A 24,992-nucleotide genomic window follows, 5' to 3' on the forward strand; every position below is an offset into this window, starting at 1 on the left:
TAGTTGAAGATGTCCCAGCTCATTGCATGGAAGTTGGACTATGAAATCATCAACATTCAGCTGCCAGAAGGGGATTAGCAAGACAGAAAACTTTACTAAGCTTCCTTAGCACTCTCCTCAAGTTAAAAGTTAAAATCACATTCTGCTGCTTTTTTTTTTTTTTTTAAATATCCTCCCACTGGCAGTTGCTACACAACTCTTTTCCCATCCTACAAAGTATTCCAAGGATCTTTTCTCTAGAATGTTTTCATCTACAAGATTTACATTCTGGGTTAATACCATTTTGTCTGTGCTACAGCCAGAGATTTTCAGTCCCTCCAACTGAAATTTTTTTAAGAGCTGTTCAAGATATATTTAGAGTATAAAGCATCTCGTTAGCCCCTATTTTACATAGATGAACAGGAACTTCCTTTAAATGAAATTAGGTTTTTTTGCTCTTTTGTAATTCATGATTCTAAAGGTTGTACAGTTCTGAGCAAAGCTTTTAAAAAAGCAGTTCCAAACTAAAGCTCCTAGTGAGGTCTGTATACTTATTTTTAAATTAGTGGTGTTGTCAGTGCAGCAGTAACTATCAGAGATGCTTGTTCAAATACAGTCATGCTGTGTTTTGTTACCCTACTAAGTAATAAAATTTTAATTTATTTCACTAGAAAGCTTTTTGAGGATAACTGGCAAACTAAACTCCTGTTTCTAACAAAGACACTACCTTTGATCTTTGACAGCTATCTTCTGCTTGAAAACCTTGTTTCATATTAATATGCTACAAGAGATTCTGCAGTTCTAAATATGTTTGAAATACAAGAAAAGTCTTGTTATAATATACATGTTGCAGTTTCAACTCACAGGCTTGTCACTAAGTTTAAAAACAATTTTGTGATGAAAAATCATTGCTTTGATGCTTAGCTTAGGTGCAAATGTTTCTATAAAAATAACAGTACTAACGATAGATTCATACAAAGGCTCTCCTGAGGCTTGTACTGATCTGACTTTCTCCTGACCTGTGGTGTTCCTGTCACCTGAGGTTCCATGGGTGCAGTTGGGCCTCTCTGAGCTGGGGTCAGTTTACACACAGGTCCAACTTGGGAGCAGCAGGAGACCAGTGCTTGTACACAGGTCCTTGATAGTGTGATGATGGAGCCTCCAACCTGTGAAGGAAAGGGAGCCTGCAGAGGCATCCCATAATAGAACTGCAGTGGGCATAATAGGTCCCTGAGCATACATTGTCATCTCCAGCCTGGAAATTACTCCTGGCTCTTTTCTCTTTACTGCTTATTTAACATTTGTAGTTGGTAGTTGGCAGGTTGAGAAAGGCTGACCCTATTAACTGCATCCTCCAGCAGTCTTCTTGTGGTTGTTTTTGACTTTAATTGGCCTTTCCTCCTGTTCCTAATATTAGATTTTGCATGTAATTGATGCTGATCAGGTGTCTGTCCCTCGCCCCCGTTCTGCCCTTGTACAATTCATTGCTAGTTGGATTGAAGTCATGAAGCTTTTGCTTCATAGGTCAGAATTTTTGAGCTATAATGTACCTGGTAAGCCCCTACAGCTGGGACAAGAGGGGTTAGGAGCTCTTCCTCTCTTAGCCCATGGAGAGTGCTTTCAAGATAATTTTGCCAGATTAAAACTGTGATGTATTGGCAGGACCATGTCGATGAGGCAGGTACTGCCAATGCTGTGCTGTACACATTTCTATTTAGCAACTCAGACATTTCAATTCAGCACATTTCATTTACAATTAAATTCACATACCAGAGTGGCTGTCCATGCAGAATGTGCACTGAAAGCTTGTGCTGTATCAAAATGTTATGTCTGTATTCACACCACTGCAGCTTGACTTTGTGGTTGTTAAATTCTGTGAAAATTCAGTTTCCATATGGCTTTAACCCTCACTTAATACTAGAAGCTCTTGTAGGAATTTGTCAGCCTGCTTTTGGTGAAAAGGTGAAAACAGAGGGTGCTAAGTAAGAAGTCCCAAAGTGTTGGGCTTATTGGGTCACTTCTGTAATTAGGACAGAATATAACCCTTTTCAACACATTCAATTGCCTGATTGTCAGATGAACAAACAGCTTCCCTAGATACACTCCTTGATCCTCACAGTTCTGTTTTTTCCAAGAAACAGCTTATTACTTCCTCATAGGGACCAACACCAACTTTTTTATTTCTTCTTTGTTGTTTACCATCTCACACCCAATGTACAACAATCCTCTGTCTTACCTATGCTGGTTGTAGCATGTTAACCACATTTTTTTCTTGAAACAATGTCTAGAAAGTAGCTTTAATAAGATAAGCAGCTTTTTAAGCAGTGAAATCATTAAAATAACACAGAAATGCAACACAAGGCTTCTTTAATTTGCTTTTCTCCAACATCTGTTGACTCAGTTCATAACCTACATGAAGTATCTTTGACTTCTAAGGAGACTTGGGTGGTTTAGCTTCACAGAAAATGTTTATTGATTTTAAATGTGTATCATTCACTATTTGATAGTAGTTTCTTACCCAGAAAACTGACAGTCCTGGACAAAGCTGATTTACCGTGGGATTTGACACTGGCTAAGAAAGTTACTAACTGGGTGTTGATCTCTGCATGTTCCTTTCACAGTCTGGATGCCCTAAATTCAGACAGGTGAAAGTGACCTGTCGTAACAGGGGCCAGGGAATGGAAATGCTCCATCAGAGCAGGGAGAAATGAGCTGCCCTTTGTTTTGAAACAAATGCTTTCAAGTGGTCTAGATCTTTCACACCACTCAGTGTCATTATAGGTGGAGGTGAGTTTGTCACTTCAAAAGCTGAGCACATTTTTTGATATTGTTTTCAGTTGTTTATTCCTGTACCAAACTTCATGCTGAAAACAGCCATTGGATGTTTTCTCTTCCTTGGAGAAGGAGACACTGTATTTCTCAGCACAGAAATGGGCTGGAATTAGTGTGTTGCTTTTTTCATCTCATCTAAACCCTCTGTCTGATTAATTCTGTAGGTATGTTTTCAACCAGTAATTAAAATCTGATGTACTGTGCTGTTTGATATGTGCCCTTCCTATTTCTGTGTTGATTCCTCACATTTGGTGAAGTGTAACACTGTAAAGTCTCAGTACACATACACCTGTAAGATTTATTTGAGTCATGCAGATAGTTTAGCTGAAGATACCTTTTGTACTCACCAAAGTCTACCTCAGAACTCTGATATGCAGCAGGACCTGGCCCTTCAGTGCTAACTTATGGTTGTAATTGACTACCTTAGTGACAAGAAGTTGATTTCATCTGTCTGGTGTACTGGTGAAGGCAAAGATCCCACAGAAAAATGATACATATACTTATAATCAAATGTGTAATTATAGTTACCATAAATTAGAAAGATCAGTTAAAGGAATATAGATATATTCAGCAATGTGCTGATGTTTGAATGCTTTATAGAGGATTTGGAATGTTTTTTTAATGGGAAGTGGAGCCACAAAAGAATTCCCTAACTTAATTTATACAGACAATCTCAGTTTTTGGAGTGAGAATTTCTGTTAAGGAAAAATGGCATTTTTGTAAAAGCTGAGTATGCACATAAGAGTATGGTAATTACCCCCTGATGCTCTCCCAGCCTCCAGCTATTTTCAACTCAAGGGATTTCCTGAGTCCTTATGATTGCCATTTTCATATCCTGTAGCTGATCTCTTTTCCACAATTTCTCCATCCTTTCCTTTCATCCTTTTACGTTACTTACATTCATAACATCCTTTGGAAAGCTTTGGGTTTATGTTTGGGGTTTTGTTTTGAGACTGATTTTGTGTTTGGTGTTGGTTTTTTTTGTTTTTTTCTTACAAGTCCATCACCTGAATAACCATCACCTTTTGCTTATTTTAAACCTGTTTCCCACCAGGAACCAGAGCCTGATCTGGCAGTTGCTCTCACTTATTAGTAATTTAGCTCTTTCCTCCTTGACTTCAGACACCCTTAAGTGAATACTATTTGTATTTGTTCTGTGTATTCTGTCTAGCTGTATTCTAGCCTCTGCCCATGATTGTTTCAGGAGGTAACTGATAATAAGGTAATACAATGGCAGATTTCTCTCCTTGTTTATGGGCATGGGTCTTGAGGCATTCGTGATACGGCGATTTCTTCTTTAAATCTTTTTATCATTTAGATTGGGCTTCGGAGGAATCATTTAATTATTTTGCATCCAGTGATGTAATAATATTATAAAAATATTAGATGACTATAGCAAGATCATTGTTTCTCTTACTTAAAAATTACTAGAGAGTTGCCTGCAGTAAAATGCAAGGAATGTGAAACATGAGAGTATTGTGGAAAGTTCAAGCATGTCAAATTCTACTTGCAAATTAAAATGAAGCTAGAAATTGAAGATGCATTAATTATTTATGTTACATATATTTTAATTAATTTTACCCACAATACAAGTACACATCCCATGGTTGCCTTCCAAGTGGCACACCTATAAATATACTAAACTATCACACTTTCAGCAGTGCTGAGTGAAAATCTGCCTTATCAAAAGACATTCCCTTTTCACTAAACTTGCATTTCTCTAGATGAAAACATATATTCTTAATTTCTGTTTCAACAAATTCCAGAAATAAGAATTTTAGAAAATTCTTCTAATTATGATGCTGTTCATCCTTCATTGTTCTGCCTTTCACAAGGAAAGTCCAACTGCTTCAAAAGTAGTTCTGGTAATGTGTGTCATGAGCTGGATTAGTTTAGACTCTTCACACACAGATTCAGTATTTTTAAACAGAACAGGGGCTTCCATACCATGGCACTTCGGTCACTACCAGTACGGCTTTCCCCCTGTCCTGTCCCCACTGCAACCACTCTTTCCTCTTTTCATCAAAACTTTGCAATTTGTGTCAACTGAAGCTAAAATAAAATTACTATTGATCTAGTCCATATGATCTGTTTATGTTCTGACAGACTACTTAGTGTGATACTGCGTGAACGTGCAAAGAATTTAAATTTAGATATGCTAGCAGTCCTTGTGCATACCATATGGTACTTAGGTGGTGTCTGTATTGGATTTGTAGTTTAAATGTCCTGATGAGGAGTCTAATTTCTGAGAAGCCTTTCCAATAAGCAAAAAATAAGCTAACTAAGCAAACTTTTCCCTCAAAAGCTTTGGAACACCCTATTAATGTAAAATATATTGAGTTTTTTTAGATTACAAATTGTAATGCTCATAATCCAGGAAGACTGCCCTTCTAATGGAAAGAATATCAACTCTTGGTTTATCCTTTTGCAAAATAATACATTTTCTGTTAAGATTAAGCAGAAAAAAAGTCATAATCAATTAAACAGAGAACTGTAACAATTACAGATGAAAGGAAATACATTGATATTGCCTTAGATTAGAAGAAGAATTAAGTGAGGTGGAGCTAGACACTGGCTTCAGTATAGCTCGAGGAGCCAATGAAAAGACCAAACAGACTCAACAGATGAGTAGAAGCCCCTAGAATTGGTTAAGTATGGCAAATAATCTTTGGGTTTTGAGAGGGATGAAGATCTTTTGCTTTTCTTGGTTTATGAAAACAATTATTGTTTAAAATCCAAAAATGCGGATAAATTGTGGGTGCAGCACTGTCCTTTGTAAGGTATCATGAAAATCTACTGAAGTACTGAAAGCAAAAGTAAGCAAGTTGGACTGAATTTTGGACACACTGTTCTGTTTTTGTTTTTTTAATAGGTGAAATGAGGAATGATTTATATATCACTGTAGAAAGAGGAGAATTTGAGAAAGGAGGGAAAAGTGTGGCCAGAAATGTGGAAGTGACAATGCATGTGGTGGACAGCAGTGGTCAAATTTTAAAGGTATCTTTGTTTTATGTTTTTCCTTGCTGTAGTTAATTTTGATACACTTTTTCACATGTAAATCCTCTTTTGTGGCACTGATTGAAGAATACAAAAATGCTTTGGAAAGGACATGTTTATCTTTTGCTGTCTTTAGGTATTCAAAGTGTTTCCACTTTGCTTAAAACATTTATAAAATATCTATATTAAACCTTAATATATGTTTGTTTTATTTCTGTGATGAATTACATGATTGGGATAAACCTGTAAAATTGCCAACTAAATAACTGATGATTCCATTAAGATGTTGGAAAATGTTGAAGCAAGATCAAGTTTGGGAAAATTTTGTATTTCCTAAAAATTCTTCTTAGAAATACGCAATTTTTTATGATACACAGAACAACTTTTCTTGATAATTGTGAATTTTGTGTCTGATTTTAATAAATTAGAGATTCTTGCTGCAGAAGTCAGCACCATGTATCAGTTAAAAAAATAAATTAATATTCCTTTTCATCTTCAAATTTTATTGTATGAGGCTGGTGATGGCTTACAAACAGGCAATGGTTTACATTTTAATTATTAATAGATGACTGTTTCTCAACATTTTTCTATACCAAAAAGATTTCTGTTCACATTCAAACTTTTCCTCACATATTTCTGTATGGTTTTTGGTTTTTTTTAAATTTGGAAGTAGTATTTTCGTATGTTCTGGATGATTTCATGGTTTGTGGGGTAAAAAAATGAAGAAAGCCTGGCTCAAATTGCGTGTTCATGTATCTGAAGTGAAATTGCACTTATTGATCCATGACATCCAGTATAGACACATTTATATATATAAACATAAGTGTGTGTGTATATATTAAACAAAAACATGATATTGAGATTATAATTGCAAAAGCTACACCTTACCTTTCCCACAGAGAATTAATAGATATCCCCAAGTCAGGACTTCAGACAAATCCATTTGTCTACCTTGCTATGGGAGTCCATCATGGGTGTTGTAAAGGCAGCCAACACTTTGCTTCCTCCTGATCACAGAATCCACATTTATTTTCTAATCCTGGGACGTACCACTGATAGTGCCAGGGTTACAGGCTTATTTCAGATGATTGAAGATCTTGAGCCTGGGCTGTTCTGGTCTCAATTCCATTCTTTGTTGCTGGGCCATAACATTGGCAGGACTGTGTTGTGTCATGGGAATCCACAACCCATGTGTTGCTTAAACCTCCCCGATCACCCAGTACACCCTGATAAACACTTCTGCTCTAAATTATGTGAATGATTCTGCTGTTTCTAATTTTCTAATTGCAAGTATAAAAAACAGTGCCGCTGTTTTTGAGGATGATAAGATGCTGAACATTGTACCACATTTGGCATTTATGTTATGAATGTAAACATTAAATAGTCTTCCTTGGAAAAGCAGTCCTTGATGTCATTTTACCAGTGAATTAATCTATCCTTAATCATGTTTTCTCTTCATTAGGATTTTATCTCATTTGGCTCTGGAGAGCCACCAGCCAGCGAGTACCATTCTTTTGTGCTTTATCATAACAACGGCCCCAGGTGGGCTGAGCTGCTGAAACTTCCCATTCCTGTGGATAAGTTCCGAGGAGCTCACATCCGCTGCGAATTCCGGCACTGTTCCAGTGAGTGCTGCTCGTGACTTCTGCTAGTCCCTCCCCATTATGGCTGTAGTCAGTGCATGAGTTTCCATAACACCTCAGGGAAAAGACAGCTGCGTGAGCTTTCTCCGTAATGCTTTTTTTACTAACAAAATTCTAAAATTTTTAAAACATTATGAAACATTTTAGAGATGATTTTGAGGGAAAAATTGCTGACTGGTTCCACATTCTGCATTCCAAGGCATGAAAGAAAGGTTTCACAGAGGAGGATAAACTTCTATATGTTGCTAAGATTGCATACTTTGTGGCTTACATTATTTGTTATTAATATATACTAAATTATTTCAGAATGCTCCCTTCTGATTTAAAGTGAGATGAAAAAGGAGATGTGCAAATTGGAACAGCAATTCAAGATAATCTTCATCTGACTAGCTGCAACTCCAGTGTACTTTCTTATGTTGCATTGTATATATTTATTTTGTCTAAAAAGTATACTATTAACTGCTGCTATTTATACATGCATTTCAGCAAAAGAAAAGGGTGAGAAGAAGTTGTTTGGCTTTTCTTTCGTGCCCCTGATGCAGGAAAATGGGAGGACTCTGCCAGATGGCACCCATGAACTAATTGTACACAAGGTAATTTGAATTAGCAGTCATTAGCAGTAACGATTCCACTGGAACCTACTTTAAATGTCCTGAGACATTAGGATGAGAAAGTCTGTATTGATTATCAAATAAATGATAATCTTGTCACCATTAAAATATCATTGCTGATTGATTGTTTGATATTCACCTTCCTGATATAAACTGCAATTGAATCTAGGTATGTGTTTCAGTGCATTGGTTTTCCTAAGTCTTAGTATTACATCACATTGTGTTATAATGAATTTCACAAAGGTAAGTTATTTTAATTTTGTGGAATTCTCTTTCCACATATAAGAACTGTCACTTTGTTCAGTGGATTTTATGTGCTCCCAGATAAAGTTTAGATTTCAAAACAAAAATTTGTAGCTATTAATTTAATGTAACCTGTGCAAATTTGTTAAATTTGAATGCTATGTTCTAAAACCAAATTTCAACATTGCAACAGGTGAAGTGGAAATTCTTCAGTTTCTGAGAGAGAAACAATGATTCATATAATTTAGAGATTTGGTCAATTGTTTTGTGCAGTACAGTTATTTTAACTGGTTTGTTTCCACAGTGTGAAGAAAATGCAAACCTTCAGGATTCTGGTCGCTACCTCAAACTCCCCTTTTCAAAGGGAATATCCCTAGGAAACAACAGCCAAGCAGTAAAAACCACTAAGGAGTCCTTCTGGATTACTTCCTTTCTCTGCTCCACCAAACTCACACAAAATGGTAGGATATGTTGATTATTTAAAACATGATGAGCTGAAATGAGTGTGATAGCTAGTCTTTTCCATGCCAAGCAAGCATGGATATACTCAAAAATAGCTTATGTTCTATCTATTTTGTGAACTGGTTTTCTTCATAATTTTTTTTATATCCAGATGGAAACAAATGGATCATGATGAACCACTGTTTTTAAGTAGTTCAAGAATGCTTTTTAGATGACCATGATATTGGAATCAAATGCAGCACTTCTGGAATCAGCTATCAAAACCCAGCTGCTTTATAAAAACTCTTAATCTGTTTGTTGTAGATTTTTTATGAAATACTTATTGTCAGCTTTAGGCTGTAGCAGTTTGTTTCTAATTAGGCATATATTGCTTTTTTGTTTCTCTTCAAACCAACAAGAATTTATCACTACTTAAAACCGTTTATACACTGGCTATAAGGAGCAGCAGATTTAAATACATGTGTTTACACACTCTACCAGTGCTCTGTGTAAAGTTTTTAACCAGTGTTATGTATAAAGTTCTTGAGGTTCTTGTTTACCTGCCATAACTGATCTACCTGTAACTAAAACAAAAAACTGTGGAACAGTTTTCCAAAAATTTCTAAATATTGTGTATTTGCTGGGTAATGTGTTTCTGACCATTCTTTGAAAGACCCACAATTTTATATTATTACTTTGATCTTTTTTGTGTGTGAATATCTGTGACTTTATTCATCTTGTGTGTATGATGATAAAACTGCTAACTGCCTGCAAATTGGTTAAAGATGTTAAACAAAAACTAGAGCAGCTTTTTAAGTTGAAATAGTGCTCTTAATTTTCACCCTTTAATAGCAAGTGTGCAAAATAGAACTGTGTGCAACCAGTAAGTGGCTTTTTTCCTTGCACACACCCATTTTGTATTTTCATAGCAATTACCTTAGTAATGAAAGTTACTCAATGAGAGATTTTCCCAAAGGTAGCTAATAGGTAATCAGAGACTAAATTTGCTTCAGTTAAAGGCCTTGATTTAGGAAATTACATTAATCTACTGGTACTTACACATGCATAAAAGTGCTGCCTGGAACTTACAAGTGTCTCACTGATAAATAGTTCCCTGTTGTCTGGGGTTCTAGTACTAATTTTTATTTACAGTACAGAAGTTATTTTGTACTTATTTTAAGTAGATGTGTGACATAGGGCATAACATTTCCTCCTATTTTTAACCATATTCTGAGTAAGAGGGTGTAGAATATCTGAATAATATTGATCCCCTTTTCAGCTCTGAAAGAGTTAACAATTATTTCAGCAGTACTTCAGAGGGTGGAAATATTTTCAATAGACAGGCTCATATTTTCTCCAAGGATCTTCTTTGGGAAGTTCATCTTGGTGAGTTTCCAAATCCCCATTCCTTTAAACAAAAATTTGCCAAAATCTATTGCATGCTCAGAAAATGAACATAGAGCAAAGCATGTGGATATTTGGTCATGTGAGCATTACTTCAGTTATCCCTGAGAGAATGTAGCTTATGTATTAAAAAACACAGGATTAAAAAGATCTGTGTATTTAATTTTTTTAGTAAACATTTGTATTGGTATTTTTGAAAATTGCTGGTTGTTTTTTAATTTGTTTTTAAGTTTGGAGATTTTTTCTGAATGTCTCAGAGATTCACCCGTTGTTTACAAACAACAATGTTCAGTCTGAAAATGAATTAAAAATTATTCTGTTGTCTGGCTATGGGGTGGGGAAGGACCCCAAACCCAGACTTGTAAAGGGTGTGACTGAATTAGGCTGCAGCTTTACTCGCTTGCTGGGAAATTTTACTCAGCTGTCATTCTCTCATTGATTGTTCCCACATGCCATCAGCTCTCATGCATACTAAAATTATGGGGACTGGGGGATGGAGGCTGACTCCTAGTTGTTGGGATCCATAACTTCCTTACCCTGGGCACTTTGGAGGGGTTATTAGGATTATTTCCAAACGATTTTTAGAGACCTTCTAAGCAGGGGAGTCTGTGCGTTCATCGTGGCTGAGAACGCATCCTTATCTAATCTTTCTGCTATTTAGTTTTTCCTTCTCTTTTCCCTTTGATCCTGGATAGTTAATCAGTTAATATTAGCAAAAAGTATACTAGCTTTTTTCTATTATATTCTTAGATGGGTAGTTATTTTTCATTACTCTATAAAACCCCAAAAGAGTGATTGAGAGCACAGTATTTTTCTACTGAGTAGTTACCAAAACAGTCTTAGTTTTTGACATGTATCAGGGATTGTTGGCTGCAAGAGAGTCAGGATCCTTCCAGTAAGTCTGAATATTTTGGCTGTTGGCATCCACTTGTTTCTCAGCACTGACTGGGGCATCCCTGGTCAGCAGCTGTTCAGCAGCAGAGCAACACACCATACGGCGTGGCAGAGGTGTAATCCTTCTAGCTGCAAAAAAAACCCCAAAAAAAACCAGTGAATCAATAATACACAAGTAGCACTGGGCAGCTTTCCAAATAACTCTGGTTATGGAGGAAGTGTTGGTGAGCACAGAAGCAGCCTGTTGGAAGAGACATGCTGACTGCCAGTTCTGAAATTCAGTCTTTTCCTCCTGAAGTGTAGTAGTGTCACAACAAGTCAATTTCTGATGTCTCAGGACTTATATGAGAGAGATGGAAAATCATCCCAAACCACTTCCTTAAACTCATGATTCTAAACTTTCAATTAAACTTAGCTCTTTGGATTTAAATTACATGCTTTGAGAAGGGACGTGTTTTATTAGGTAGGGATAATAGGTCAGGTGTAGTCTGTTTTAAATATACAGGCCTTGATTATTTTGAAGGTAATGCATTGGAAATATTTTTATTCTTCAGCAAAATGACTCATCACCAGTGACTTTTTCCCTTTTCCAAAACTATGATGTCCTAGTGGGCTTATTCTGGGAACAGTTTTATATCCTCATGTCTCTTACTACATTACACACCGCTATCCGTTCCCCTTGTGATACACGTCAGATTTTCTATTCATGTCATTTATGCTTGGGCTATTTGCTAATGTTATCTTAGAATGTCTTTCCTCCTTAGCACTTCCCTTGAAATAAATCCTTTGAAGTGAGTGTCTTACATTTGCTTTCTTTTTCTTTTTAAATCCCCCAACAAATCCCTAATATTCAGTGTTAACCATTTTATACCAAGTTCCTCCAGCAAACCTGTAAAGAAGTGTTTTTCCTGCTCTGAACTTAGAGCTTGAGCTAATCTTGCTACTTGTCAGGTTGAGCTGAGGCTTAAAGTGTGGAAGTACATTTAATTATCTGAAAGACAAACGTAGTTCACTGGATTTGTAAATCTTGTTTCTTAAAAATTCCTGACAGAAAGAATAATAAGAGCTATAACTTGTCCTTGATCTTTGAGATGTGTTTCTGATGCATGTGTGGGACTCTTCGACACTCAGTGCAATTCAAGGATATCTTTTTTCCATGCCAACACAGCTTGAAGTAAAGCAAAAATATAACACATAAATGCATCAAAACAATCTGTGTCCATCAAAAACAATTAAGGCAGCAAAATATTTGTGGAATCTTATGTTGGTTATTTGCCATTAACATCTAGGGCAAAATCTGAATATAGGTGGAGATTTTTTAGTGTTAATAATGTAAAAATTATTACTTCATTTTTTGTGGGATAGAGGAACTTCCCTGGAGCAAACCAGGAAAGAGATGACACAAAGATGGGTGTTGTTCAAGTATTACTTGAGTGTGAGAACAGTCCGTGGTAGAAAGCAGCCAAAAAGATGCTGAACCAAGAGGAAAACTTGCTATTAACTTCTTACTTTAATAACTACTGAGAACACTTCAGAAACCCTGGCTCCTTCTAACACAGTGCAGGGCAGTGATCAGCTGGACTGTAGCTTAAACTGGTGGAAGGGTTAGATGGTGATTAAGGTTTTTCTGCTTCAAACCACTCAGCACTGAGAATTTCTGAAAAGCTGGTCAGTGAAGCGTGGCAGTAGTAAACTTGAATATAAAAGAGATTTGGAATTTATTTAACAGTCAAAAATATGTGTAGCTTTTACTGAATACAGCTTGAAAGGAGCTCTGCAGATGTGTCTGAGTTCAGCAAGGAAAAACTGCTGGAAAACCAAGCCAAGTTTGCAAAACTATTTTAGGATATTGAATGGTATGGAACAAGAAATTCTCAATCTTATAGCAAGGTGCGCTTTCTAGTACCTCTGTGAAGCAATAACGTGTTCAAAGACTGCAAAATGTAGAACTTACATTTAAGATATTTGGAAGGGCAAATTCATTGGGCCATCTGTCCATGATGAATTTTATGGAAGTATTTACAAGAAACCATGGATGAAAAAATCAACGTGTAACTAATTCAGATGTGCTGTAAGATGAGTTTATCAAAGACAAATAATGCCAGAATGAACTTCTTAATCTTTCTTTTCAAATTTTTTTGTTTACTATCAAGAGGAAATGCAGCAGTTCAGCAATGCAGCACATAAGAAAACATTTAGATTAGAAATAAGAATTTTCAAACAGGCAAATAAAAGTTAAAATGGAAGGGGAAAGTTGCACTATAGTGAAAAGAATTTCCTTCCTGAGCAGATGGAAAATACTACTAGATATGAAGAAATCTCTGGGATTTATCTGTTTTAAAGGACTGGAAGGATGTGGAGATGAGAGTGACTTCACTAAAATCTGAGACAATTTTCTGCTAATATGTTGTTGAAAGGTCTCATTAGTTTAGAGGGACTATGATAGAGCAAAGTATTGTAACTTTGATTTAAATAATTAATAAGAAGGAATAGAAATTAGATTGACTCTAATGGTAGAAAAGGCAGGATATCCTAGTGGAGACTCCTGGGGATTCTTCTTTATCCAGGGAGCTGAATAGTGCTAAACAGGAGAAGCATCATATTGGTGACATGCATATGTCTAAAAGACACTCAAGTTCTAGAATGTAGATGTCAGGTGTTTACAAGAGATGTATGAGCTTGCTAATGATGTAGAAAATGATGTAATCTTATCTATAATGTAGTTGTCATTTTGGTTAAGGAAGCTGAAGGACAAGGAATTAAAACTGGAGGAAGTTTGGACATAGTCAGGTATTTTTTAGCTCAGAATAGTTCATTTTCCAGAAGAGATTTTTTACTTGTTAATCAAGTGGGATCTTAGAGGCATCGTGTTTGAGCACTAAAAAGCCATAGAAACATGAGTGCTTCAAACACAGTCAAGGTAGCAATTAGGAGATTGTTTCTAGCTTTCAGAGAGTACCTCTGGAAGGCATCCTTCAATGGGATGAGAGAGGGCAAATAATTGCTTTATTTAAGATAGTATCTGAATGAGATTGCATGATAGAGTGGCCACAGGAGAGTGATTTTAGTGACCCAGTACCATGTTCTTATGTTTGTATTGGTGGAGCAATTACAGAATGGAATGAAAATGTATTCTTGGAAAGATCATATTATAGCAAATCTGAAGGTGTTTTCTTTTGTTTTAATGATGCCAGATTTTGCTGAGTGGACTGCAATAGTAAATTTTAAAACATGAAATACTGCTTTGCTTCCAACTTTAATCTTGCATTTTGTTTTGCAGGAGATATGCTTGACCTTCTGAAGTGGAGAACCCACCCAGACAAAATTGCAGGTTGCCTCTCAAAATTAAAAGAAATTGATGGTTCAGAAATAGTGAAGGTATATACCTTTTCATACTTTTAGATGATACAAAGGAAATAATGTATTTCTATGTCACAGAAGCATCTTGTTAATAACATTCTTATTCTCTCCCAAAAGTTTCTTCAGGATACGCTAGACACTTTATTTGGTATTTTGGATGAAAATTCTCAAAAATATGGATCAAAAGTATTTGATTGCTTGGTAAGTTTCATTTTGTGATCATGCTTAACACTAGCTAAAAGCCAAGTAAAACAAAAAAAAAGGTGTTGTTTTTTTTTTCCTTTTTCTCTCACATTTAGGTTCACATAATAAATTTGCTGCAGGACAGCAAGTTTCACCACTTTAAGCCAGTAATGGACACTTACATTGAAAGTCATTTTGCAGGAGCACTTGCATACAGGTGAAGTCTGTACTTTTTCTATCTGATTTAATACTGACAGTTTTACTATACTAAAAGAATCAATCATTAGGTTAAGGAAATAGTGTATCCTTGTTAAAATCGTTCTACTGCATATTTAATGCTGGTATTATTGGCCATTCATCAGAGATCTATTAGGTGCTCTTCAGCAGACTTAAAACTAAGTGTTCTATTGAGTCTGTGGTGATCAGTGAAATCTAGTGATCTGTTTTTTATTTTGCCAGTCTTTCTCATGTGACAGCTTTTGGTTTGCATTTTATGTGCAAAGTTAACCCTTCTCCCACTTCTGTGTTGTAATGCTTTCTGATGTGCTATTATAGAGATCTTATAAAAGTACTTAAGTGGCATATTGATCGAGTCACTGAGGTGGAGCTTCATGATCACATACAGGAAGTACTGAAGGTAATAAATATTATTGAATTATATATTTGAATGATGTATTCATACAGTACATGTGGGTTTAACATAGGGAGTGAAGCAGAATATATATAAATGATGGAAGAGTAGTACTAATTCTGTGGAGCTGCAGACTTTCAGTGCAGTCAGTTTATGTCAGCAAGTTGACCATTGAGGCTCACTACCATTAGTCTGTGCATCTCTATGTTCCTTACTGAATGAGGCAGAGGAATCAAATATAGATTACACTGGTAGTGTTAACATCCATGGCATGAATCTAAATGCTGACTTAGTGGTTCAGTCCTGACACCAGGGAATTCTACTGATTGTGCTGGTTGTGGTTGTTCTTGTTGCCCTACTTTGTACACTCAGAAGAGCATAACATGCCATCAGGCTGAGTTATACAACACAATAATCCCATTATTGTGGGGACACATACTACAATTTGGAAATAAAATATCAATGAGGTAACCATTTGTGTTTTTCTATGCTGCTGTGAACTTTGGTGTCTTGCCACTAAGAGAGGGCAGTGTTTTGAATTTGCATTCCAACAGTTTTGCAACTTAATTTAAGCTTTTTTTGGAGGGGGGGAGGGTGGGAGGAGAAAGTGGCGTTGAGTTTTTGCTTGTTTGTTTTGGTTTGGTTTTTTAGATTAAAATTTTGTTGGTGTTCCAATAGAGAGATTTATCAAAATTAACTAATGGCCTCCTGTCTCAGATTCTTTTCTTTATTTGAATGATATAATCATTACATGTGCTCTGTTTAGAGATAAGCATGTTCATTTTTGTGAGTTATCTCTGTTTTTGGCATTTATAGGCACAAGAATATATCTTTAAATACATAGTTCAATCAAGAAGATTATTCTCTATTGCTACTGGTGGACAAAATGAGGAGGAATTTCGCTGCTGTATTCAAGAGCTCCTTATGTCAGTGCGCTTCTTCCTGTCCCAAGAGAGCAAAGGAACTAGTGCTTTATCCCAGCTACAAGTAAGCATTATGGCTTGTTGGCATTTTCCACATCCAGTGTGAAAAATGTATGCCTGTTCAGAAAGAAAATGTATTTTTGCTAGAACAAAGTGGTATTTTCAACTTTCCATCCTACAGTGTGAAATTTTCATACCAGCACCTTCTAAATATGCTTGGAATAGATAATCTTAAAGCTGGCATTTTATATTGAATTATAATAATTGTGTCGATGGATACAAATAAAACAATTTATCTGTTTTGGTTTTTACTAAAGAATTTGAGCCATACAAAAGACTACTATCAGAGTTCTCATGCTTTACAGAAAATTTTTAAGTCTTGATGAACCATATGGTTTAATACTCAGATGATATCTTTATTTCCCTTGTGACTACAAAAATGGGCTAGTGCTGCAGTGTAGAGGCAAAACACAGGAGACAGCGCTCTGCATTAAATGCTCATAAATATACCATCCTCTTCCCACGTTTCTGTAAACAGAGATGGTTAAGATCCTGTTAAGAATTAATGTTTTCCAAATTTCTGTAGAAAACTCTTCCACCAAGAAAATGGCAAATCAGAGAGAACAGAGTTAGAAAGGTAGTTCTTCCATCTCATATCCTGTTAGCAGCTGGAGTCAAAAGGCAACAAAAGAATACAAATAACCACATTTAGAATTGTTTTTCAGTATTAACTCATGTTAGCCTGTTCTGCCACCAATGTGAGTGTGTAACTTTTCACAATCAGCAGGATTTAGAGTAGTAGAAGGGAATGTCAGTTTTAGCTTCTTTCCTCTGGCATTGTTCTCCTTATTTTTTCAATGTTTTGTTTTTAAATTCATCAATGACTTTCTGACCCATTTTAAAGATTGTTGAAGGGAACCAGGACTACCAGTGCTGCCTCACTCCAAAATAAAAATGTTCAGTATTTGAAAAATGGAAGATACAGAGACTGTTATACTACTTACCTTAAAACAAAGTAAACCAACCCACACAAATATTTTTTGTATCATATCAGCTAGATTCTGCCATCCTTTTAAAAATTTTCTCTCATAGAAGCATATGTGTATTTAAAGAATAAATATTTTTGTTCTGAGTTGAACTTGCGCTTTGTCCTGGGAGGGATTAGCAATCATTAAATATTACTTAAAGGAAGTAGTCACAAGTGTAAGTCTGTTAATGAATGTGAGCCTGTTCATTCTGAAAATAAAACGATTTTAAAGCTATTACCTACCCTGCAAGCCAGGCATTTCTCTAGAGTTACTTAAATTTCTATAGTTTATTAAATTCTATAAATGTCAAAACTGTTCTGACTGTCCATTTTTACCCTAGGCTGTGTTTCTCAGCTCATTCCCATCAGTGTACTCAGAACTTCTGAAGCTCTTTGATGTGAGAGAAGTGGCAAATTTGGTTCACGATGCCTTAGGCAGCCTGCCAACAGTCATGCATGGGGATGAGTCCCTTCAAGCTGTTAAACTGCAGAGCATTGGGAAAACTGTGGAGAGTCACCTGTACACTAACCCAGGTAAGGTTACTCTGGGCTGCCTGCAGAGGAGGAGCTCAGACTGTGTGCTTTGTACCTGGGCCAGCAGGTGCTGAAGGAAATAGTGTTCAATGTTTCCAAGCAGGCCGAAGCTTTGACCATCTGTTTAGGTACAGTAATTGAAATTAATATCATCCCTCTGAAAGTAATCTTTAAAATATACTAGACTGAAGAAAGTATGTCTCTGCAGAGGCATTACCACTCTATGGAAATCAGGGAGGAAAGATGTGCTATGTATTAAATGTTAATGTTGCATAGGGAAGTCACAAGGATTGCCCAAAGTCTAAGATTGCCCTCTTTCTAATTATGCCAAGCACATACTTGAAAAGCTCTGTGTCATGATTTTTTCCTTGTCTTTCTGTATAATATCTGTAAAGGGCAAATATTAGCATTTAAAACAGTCAGCTAATTTGACTTCCTGCATAGAAGAAAAATTAGGACAGTGAGTGATGGCTCAGAGTTCTGATTATTGCACCATTCCTTGCGCTCATTATTTTTTCTATATCCAGTGGCTGACACTGCAGCTGACAATTAGCAGGAAAAAGAGTAACTCAGACAAATATTCTCCAAACTTTCTCACCTAGTCCTTAGTGAATCCAGAGGTGAATGAGCCAGCTCTCCTTTTCTGTAGTACCACATCTCTCCACCTTAGCAGATCAAGATAGAGGGGTGTTTAGATTCTGGACTTGTAAGGAATATATCTAAAGCTGTGATATATGTGGTGGTTGTTTGAATAACTGGCACTATTGCTTCCCATATAGTGTTGCAAGTCATTGCAAGATGCTTTTTGCCCATTTGGTCTGGTAAAACAGAGTTTCTGATCATTTTATGAAGCTTTTGCAAAAATGGGTTACTTGAAACAGTTGAATGAGGATGCTCAGTTTTGCCTGAGGCCGTGTTGTGTGTAAGAGTTGCTATTTACAAGTCACGTGTTGCTACATGTAGACTTTTGGGACATTTTCAAAATGTAGTTCATGATGCTGCATTTATGTGTAAGCAGTTGACAGAGTGGATGGCACCTCAGGTGAGGTGCCAAATGCTGTGTGGGCTCATCAGGAAGCTATTTAGAGTTAACCAAGAATAAACACCTTAGCACAGGGCTGCTCCTGATTTCTTCTGACCTTCTGGACTGAGGGATTTGAGTTGTAGCTGGAAGAGAGGATCTGTGGCCCAAGCAATAGTGCTCATACGCAAAATGTGTGAAAGAGCCACTGCTACTGCTCTGTGAGAGCTGTGGAGTTGAGGAGTGGTTGGATTGAGCTTTCTATCACCTGCTCGCCAGCACAGTACCCCAGCCACAGAATCACAGACTGGTTTACAGTGAACCCTTCATCTTGTTGATGGATTACAAGATAGTCAAGAATTCAATATGTGTAAGGCCTAAGAGAATGCAGGGAAAAGGAGCTATCCCCTGTAATCCAGGAGCTAAGTCTTTTTTATACAAATAGAAAAGTCCTGCTTTATTTCTTCAGCTGAAGGCATTAGCTCTGTTTTTTCATCCAGCAGGAATCAATAAGCAGATTTAGCAGTGGGAATCAGAAGGTGGCACTTTTATAACCGCAGCTCTGCACATTGGCAATTTCTCTGCCCAGTTACCCTTTGACCTTAGAAGTATTGCAGTGGATGGGTCACTGGCAGCTGTGCACATTTGACATCTCAGAACACCAGGGACAACCTTTGGCTAAGCCAGGTTCTGGGGTAGAGAGAAAGAATATGCTGCCTTGGTTTCTTTGAGAATCTTCCCCCATTTGTGGTGCTGCAGGCAGATAGGAACTCTCAGGGCAGTCCTGATGAAAACCTGCTGAGGCACTTGCAGAATAAGCAGTCACTGGAGAAAGGCCATTTATTGCCTAGTGCTGGGCTTCTCTACCACTGGTTTTCAACTGATTGATGGCCATTTGCTTACTGCCTTACAGCCTTTGATCATTATTTTCTTTAGCAGGAAGATACAGAGGTATACCTGAATAAATAATAATCATGAAACACCCATTTAAAAAAAGCAAGCAAGCTTTTATTTCAAAAATACGAATATACCTAAATAGTGTGTACAAATGGGCTTGTCCATGTGATTTGTCTTTTATTATAAAGATGACTAGAAAATGAAAGCAAGGGGATAGTCAAGCAGAACAAGATTAGTGCTCTGTTTCAGTAAGCAACAGAAACATTAAAGAAATAAAATCTCAGAATAAATATATCTTCTTCTTCCTCATCAAAAAAGTAGAGGAAATAATTGAGGGGGAGAGTGTTTCTAGAAAGTGTAATCCACAAACAATAGCTGCATGGCAAAATTGTTTTAAAAGAGTAATTTTCCAGCTAGATAAATCCATTTTTAGCATATAATTGCATTAATGAACAAAGGGAGTAGATGAATATATATCTATAATGCAGCATATAATCATTAAAATTTTAATAGAGGAAATTATTCAAGTACATTTCCATGGGAATAGAATTTCTTAATTATGGAAGATATTTTAAAACAACAACCAAATGAAAACAGGTGATATCCTTCCCATTTATCAAGTTGTGAATAGGTGTTAAAAGTGTTATCACAAGTGTAAGTATTAGGGTTCTTCCCATTTCATATTTTCTTTAATTGTAATAAGAAGCAGCAGAAGTAAGTAGCATGTTAATTATGTTCTTGCATAATTTTCAGCAAAATCAGGGCAGCAAATAACACCAAAGAGCTGTGTTTAGAAAATGAAAGAGTGGAAAAGCAAATTATTTTATGTAGAAATAAATAGTCTAAGTTGCTCATACTCAGTAGGAGTGAGGAATCGGTAAAAGTAAAAATTCTGAAAGAAATCTGAAAATACTGCTGCTGGCTGTAAAGTAGAACTTTTTGGTAGAGTATCATAAGTTCCTGCTGAAGTCTGTCAGAACCTTGGCGTATAAATGGATCCTGTCACATGGCAGGAACACTAGAGCATAATTTCTCATTGTTATGATTAGAGACTTTACTGTTCTACTTTTTTTTTAATTAAGTTTGGATGACAGTTCAATAAATACTTAAAATTTCTTTTATATATAGTATATTCCACACAGTGGTGTTTTTCTTCATCCATGATATAACAGAGTGACTTTCAGCATATTGTTTACTCTTCAAACATTTGCTCATGATTGTGAAGTAAAAGCTTCTGCTTCTCAAACCTATTTGTTAAAGCTAGCAAAAGCTTCTCCTTATCAGAAATAAGACTGAAGACATATTTGATAGATGTATTAAAATTAAATTACTCTATGAGAAGCTCCTATTCATGAAATTTTTCATTTTTTCCAGATTCTCGATGCATTCTTCTTCCAGTAGTTTTACATCATCTCCACATGCATTTACAAGAGCAGAAGGACCTTATAATGTGTGCCCGTATCCTTAGCAACATATTTTGCCTCATCAAGAAGAACAGCTCAGTGAGTAAACACCATGTCACATCCACTTGAACTTCTTTATATGGCTCAGTGACATTTAATGACACAAGCTGGACCTTGCCCAAGAGCATTTTAAGGAGTTCTCTGTGTAATGAATCTACATAAACATGCCATTTTGACTTTTTCATGACCCTTTTCTTTCCATGCATGAGTATTTTAATTGTATCACACAGTGTTCTGACAAGCTTTTGCACTTCTTGAGCGTTGTGTTGGAAAGAAAGAAATGTCTGCTTTCTTTAGGGGCATTTTTTATTGTGGGCTGTGTATTCTTAGGGGACACAGGGCTGATCTAGATAAAGAGATTGATATGAGTATTGCAAGGGAGATTGCACTTGGTTGCTAGTTGATAAACTTTATGGCCAGTTTCTGAAGTTTGTTAATTAATGTGTGAAAGCTGCATATGAGAGCTTGCTCAGACAGGTGTATTGCAAATGGGAAGGTGATGATATGTTCTGACAGACAACAGGATATAAGGCAATTAAAACCAAGCATTGCATGTAATTAGTGCAATACATGCATGTCGAGGGCAGCATATGTTACCTTGTAATGCTTAGTGGGAGCTCCTTTATGTGCTTCTTCATTTCACACCACTTTCAGCAATTAAATTTGCTCTGTCAGTGCTTTGATATGGATGTGGCTTGCACCTTTGGCACTGCAACAACATATTCCTTCCAGCTGCTCCTAGATAAGTATAAAATCTCATCACAAGACAAAGTGATAGATACTAAAGCAGAGCTGTGGTTTTGGCCTGGGACAAAACTTTACATGTCTGGTCTGCATTTCACGAGATCTTCCATTTGGAGTCACCAAGCCAGAGATGTACACAATTACAAGTGGATATCTACATAAGACTCTCCCAAATGTTCAGGATATGCAGATACTATCTTTAGTATTCTTTGAGTAATTGAGATTATTAAGAACTTGGTGACTTTGGCATGTTTTTTTGGTACATCAGTACAGAATTTCAGTCCTTCCATTGTAATGAAGATGATTTTGAGATTGGGGGAACAAGTGAATTTGCAGTAAGGCAGCTTTGAAAATTAAGGCTGTTGCTCATTCCAAAAGTAGTTTGTAGTAGTAAAGAGAAGGGTCCTCATGGTGGATGCAGTTCCTAAATATACTGTGTACTGTCTGTTGTCATAAGAAGCCAGTTTAACAGTTCTTTGATGCTAGATGAAGGGATAAAGAACATGGATTGATACTAGATTCAACTTAAGTCTAAAAAGGAATTTTGAGTGTTGTTACAAATCATATGCTTTAGGGTGTCTAGGAAGCAAAAATAAACAAAAGAAAAAATCCAAATCACTCCTACACCTCAATGTCAGCAAAGTTGATCTATTTGTCAGTTGAGTTTTAGCTTGGTTGTGTGCATTTGATTATTAGGTGTTTCTTTCTGTGCAGAAGGGTCATGGTAAACAATGGACAAAATGGTTCAGATTAAGATGGTGGTTTCTGCTGCAGTGGAGACTTAAAACATTGAAGCAGGGAAAGCATATTTCCATTTGAATTAAAAAGGAGAAGTAACTACAACTTGACTTTATCCAGTATTTTCATGCTGGTAACTGAGGTATTCACGGTCTCTTTTGGCAGTGAACACTTCGATTCCTTTGTTTTGATGTTATGTGCAAGCAGTTGTGGGCTCACATAAATGACTGATTTGTTTGTGCTGCTCAGCTGCTGGGAAGCAGCATAGCTGGGCCTTACTGATGAAGCATGTCCTGAAGGTTGGGCACCATCTGCTTATTTCTGCTGATAGTTTCAAAGTGTAAAACAGGATTTTGCTTTTTTGGATTTTAAGCCTTTCTTGGCAATTTCCCCAGAAGATATATAAGTGTTACCTATAAAAATCTTGCTCGAAAAGTTTTTGTATATTATTTACTGCTTTCTTCTAAATGTCAAGTGAAGACATAGAGCTATGGTAATTTGATGAATATTTACATATTCAAAGTCATCCCTGTAACTGTGATGCAATTAATGGAAAACTATTAGGAAAAAAAAGAATAGAATTAAACACTATCTAACAACAATTAGACAATAGTCCTTGTTTCTTGAATGTAGCATTCATAGTGAAAGTGTAATTGGTTTCTACGACTCCATCAGAGGAATTATAATTGTGGTCATATTTCTGTTTTAAAATCTTAAATGTTTTATTTCTTATTTAAGGAAAAATCAGTCCTGGAAGAAATTGATGTGATTGTAAACAGTTTGCTAGATATTCTATTAAGGACCATACTAGAGATCACCAGCCGACCACAGCCATCAGGCTCTGCTATGCGCCTCCAGTTTCAAGATGTGACTGTAAGTTTCTTGCAGTGAAAGAGTCCACAATTGTCACTGGTTGGACTACTAGACTTGTGACTATATTGTCTTTATATTGTAATTCACAGTGTTAGATTTTGTGTATAAAAGAGTGAATGAGGAGGACAATGAAAACCTTTCTTGCATTCTACTAATTTTTAGTGAATATAGTAACTTTTTCATTAAGTTTATTTATAGATTGTGACCAAAAAAACCCAAAACATGACATTTCTTTTGAAACTTTCAGGTTAGTAATGAGTTCAGTATGTTCCTTTTGTTTGCAATATAATAGCTTTCTGAAACTCTCCTTCAATTTGAATTCCTGAAAATAGAAGAGAACCAATCAATAATAGTTCCTAAAATGCATACATTTTTTCATGATGAAACAACTCTAAAGATGCCTGCAGAATCTGTGATAACTTGTACTAATCTAAATTTATTACTTGAGAGGCATTTTGTTGTTCTCTGGGCTGAGCATTTGAGCTTTGTTTTTGTCACATGAAGCTGAGCATACAGGATGGATTTAGAAGATTAGCAAATGATGTTTTGGTGAACCTGCTATAACAACTCATGGAAATTAGAAGATTGAAATATAGGCATTTACAGAAAATTTTGTGATGAGTGTTGATCAAATAAAATGAAATGTTATTTTGCTTTGTTTGCAGCGAGGTTTTCACTTTGCTTTTTAAGGGAAAATTGGTTCTAATATAGCCAGGGATGTGACCCCAAGAAAATGTGAGGGGTTAGCATTTAGTGCAGAAAACAGACTATGCTGAGTGATTTACCATCTCATACATTTATTAATTAATTGCTCAGTGTTTACACTGTAATAGTTTCTGTTAATGAATAGAGGGTTGCTTTTCAAACCAGAATTTCCTCTGAGATCAAACATTTCAAAAGCATTTAATAACTGCAGAAAAAATAATGTGTTGCCACGTTGTTTTTTTTTTTTTCCTTGTTTTCTCTCTTACTTTAGACCCACAGAGAACAAACTCTATATGGAGTATTTTATGGAGCTGACCAAGCTCTGTGATAAGATGACATTATGCTTAATCACTGTGGTTCAACAGCAATATGCATATAAGAGTTTGGGAGGTTTTTTCTTTAAATTACAAAATTGCAAATGTATGCCATGTGGCATATCAGGCCACCACAAGGAAATCAAAGCTAAAGAAAGGATGGTAGTGTTAGACTATTAGTGTAGCAAGGCTCTTATTTTATTGGCTTGTTATGAGATGTCCCCTTGCTTGCAGATTAAGTTTTCATTAAACACCATGACAGCGTAATTCTTTTACACCATCAAAAATTAGACTCTGAAAGTGCTTTCAAGTTGAAAAATTTTCTTTTATGCATGAGAAAAAGCCATGTTATTGTCACTGCAAGCTCTCAAAGAATACTTAATGTGGAAGTGACTCACAGCACAGCATAAGGCAATTATATACATTTATGTAGAAATATCATGCAGTATGGGCTTCTGGCAGCACATGGAGCCAGATTCTTGGAACTATTTGTAGAGGATGTATGATATGGTACCCACTGTGAGTACAGCAGTAG

General features: G+C 36.2%; 1 protein-coding gene across 5 annotated transcripts in view; it reads left to right on the forward strand.

Moving 5' to 3' along the window:
• The window catches only part of DOCK4 (dedicator of cytokinesis 4), a 223,790-nt gene that overhangs the window by 136,585 nt on the left and 62,213 nt on the right, over nt 1-24,992 (forward strand). For all 5 annotated transcript variants that reach the window (XM_036400467.1, XM_036400468.1, XM_036400465.1 and 2 more), the window contains 12 exons: nt 5,684-5,808; nt 7,271-7,433; nt 7,938-8,044; nt 8,610-8,766; nt 14,325-14,422; nt 14,522-14,605; nt 14,704-14,804; nt 15,143-15,224; nt 16,035-16,205; nt 17,510-17,702; nt 20,995-21,122; nt 23,304-23,438. In XM_036400467.1, coding sequence (XP_036256360.1) covers nt 5,684-5,808; nt 7,271-7,433; nt 7,938-8,044; nt 8,610-8,766; nt 14,325-14,422; nt 14,522-14,605; nt 14,704-14,804; nt 15,143-15,224; nt 16,035-16,205; nt 17,510-17,702; nt 20,995-21,122; nt 23,304-23,438 — 1,544 coding nt within the window. The remainder of the gene's footprint in view (nt 1-5,683; nt 5,809-7,270; nt 7,434-7,937; nt 8,045-8,609; nt 8,767-14,324; nt 14,423-14,521; nt 14,606-14,703; nt 14,805-15,142; nt 15,225-16,034; nt 16,206-17,509; nt 17,703-20,994; nt 21,123-23,303; nt 23,439-24,992) is intronic.

Source organism: Molothrus ater, chromosome 5 (genome assembly GCF_012460135.2).
Source record: "Molothrus ater isolate BHLD 08-10-18 breed brown headed cowbird chromosome 5, BPBGC_Mater_1.1, whole genome shotgun sequence".
In the NCBI taxonomy this organism is placed as follows: Eukaryota; Metazoa; Chordata; class Aves; order Passeriformes; family Icteridae; genus Molothrus; species Molothrus ater.